The 1377-nt window shown below is 53.3% G+C and overlaps 1 protein-coding gene across 1 annotated transcript; it reads right to left on the reverse strand.

Annotated features, from left to right (window-relative positions):
* Nucleotides 1–836: 836 nt before the first annotated feature.
* On the reverse strand, nucleotides 837–1373 carry LOC114073233 (olfactory receptor 14J1-like; the record flags this gene model as incomplete). The annotated part of the gene is made up of 1 exon (XM_027911024.1): nucleotides 837–1373. A coding segment is annotated over one exon (537 nt), but the record flags the coding sequence as incomplete, so codon positions are not given.
* Between the last annotated feature and the right edge of the window lie 4 nt (nucleotides 1374–1377).

A 1377-nucleotide genomic window follows, 5' to 3' on the forward strand; every position in this document is an offset into this window, starting at 1 on the left:
TGCTGAGGGGAGAGGAGCAGGGGGAGAGACCTTGTGCCTGCCCACGCTGGGCAGGAGCTGCCCCAGGATGGCAGCTCTGAAGCACTCCCAGCATGTCCCTGGCAACAGCAGGGCAAGACTGGATTTCCAAATCAGGCTGGCAATGCAAAGAGCAGGAGTGTCCTGGTGTCACTGCAGGAGAGTTCCAACTTTGCAGCAAGGGCACAGAAGAAGTGACCCAGTCCATGCAGTGCCCTCAGAAGGTCCCACAGCATCCTGGAGATGCTGTCAGGGAGGCCAGCTCTGCTTCACAAGTTCCCAGTGCCTGTCCCTGCCTGTGCTCAAAGGGCTCCCACCCCCAGGACTGTGCTTGGAGAGCACTCAGGCCTTGCAGCCAGAAAGGGGCTCACAAGGCCAGTGTGGAAGTGGAAAGAGCAGCTCTGCAAAGCCCAAGCTCTGCTGCTCCCTGGCAGTGCTGCTGTGCTGGGATTCTTGTCCCCTTGCCCTTTGCAAATCCCCCCTGTCCTGCAGTGTGCTGTCCTTAGGAACAGGTGAGAAGAAGGGTCTTGGAGAAAGAAGGCACTGCAGGGTCCTTTATTTTGTTTAAATACTCAGAGAGCACAATTCATCATTTTTACATCTCTGGGTAAATTTCAGTGAGTGGAAACTAAACTAGAAGGCAGATATGTAATTATATTTAATGGCACAGAAAAGTACTGAAAGAAGAACCCACAACTCAATAACCTCCCCAAAAAAACTGAGAAGGCAGGTCAGGCCATTAGTGAGCTTCATTCTGAATGCTACGTAGCAGAAACAAGGCAGTTTGATGCTTCTGAAAAGCATCCAGTTCTCATTTTCCTTATGGCATCCCTGAGCTCCTGGTTCCTCAGGCTGTAGATGAAGGGGTTCAGTGCTGGAGGCACCACCGAGTACAGAACTGACAGAGCCAGATCCAGGGATGGGGAGGAGATGGAGGGGGGCTTCAGATTGGAAAACATGCCAGTACTGAGGAACAGGGAGACCACAGCCAGGTGAGGGAGGCACGTGGAAAAGGCTTTGTGCCTTCCCTGCTCAGAGGGGATCCTCAGCACAGCCCTGAAGATCTGCACATAGGAGAAAACTATGAACATGAAACAACCAACCCATAAAAAGGTACTAAACACCATGAGCCAAAGTTCCCTGCGATATCCTGAGTGTGCGCAGGAGAGCTTGAGGATGTGAGGGATTTCACAGAAGAACTGGCCCAGGGCATTGCCCTGGCACAGGGGCAGGGAAAATGTATTGGCTGTGTGCAGCAGAGCATTGAGAAACCCAGAGGCCCAGGCAGCTGCTGCCATGTGGGCACAAGCTCTGCTGCCCAGGAGGGTCCCGTAGTGCAGGGGTTTGCAGATGGCAACG

This window comes from Empidonax traillii, unplaced genomic scaffold (genome assembly GCF_003031625.1).
Source record: "Empidonax traillii isolate 1590-97213 ecotype Southwest subspecies unplaced genomic scaffold, ASM303162v1 scaffold5744:size9163, whole genome shotgun sequence".
NCBI classification, from domain to species: Eukaryota; Metazoa; Chordata; class Aves; order Passeriformes; family Tyrannidae; genus Empidonax; species Empidonax traillii.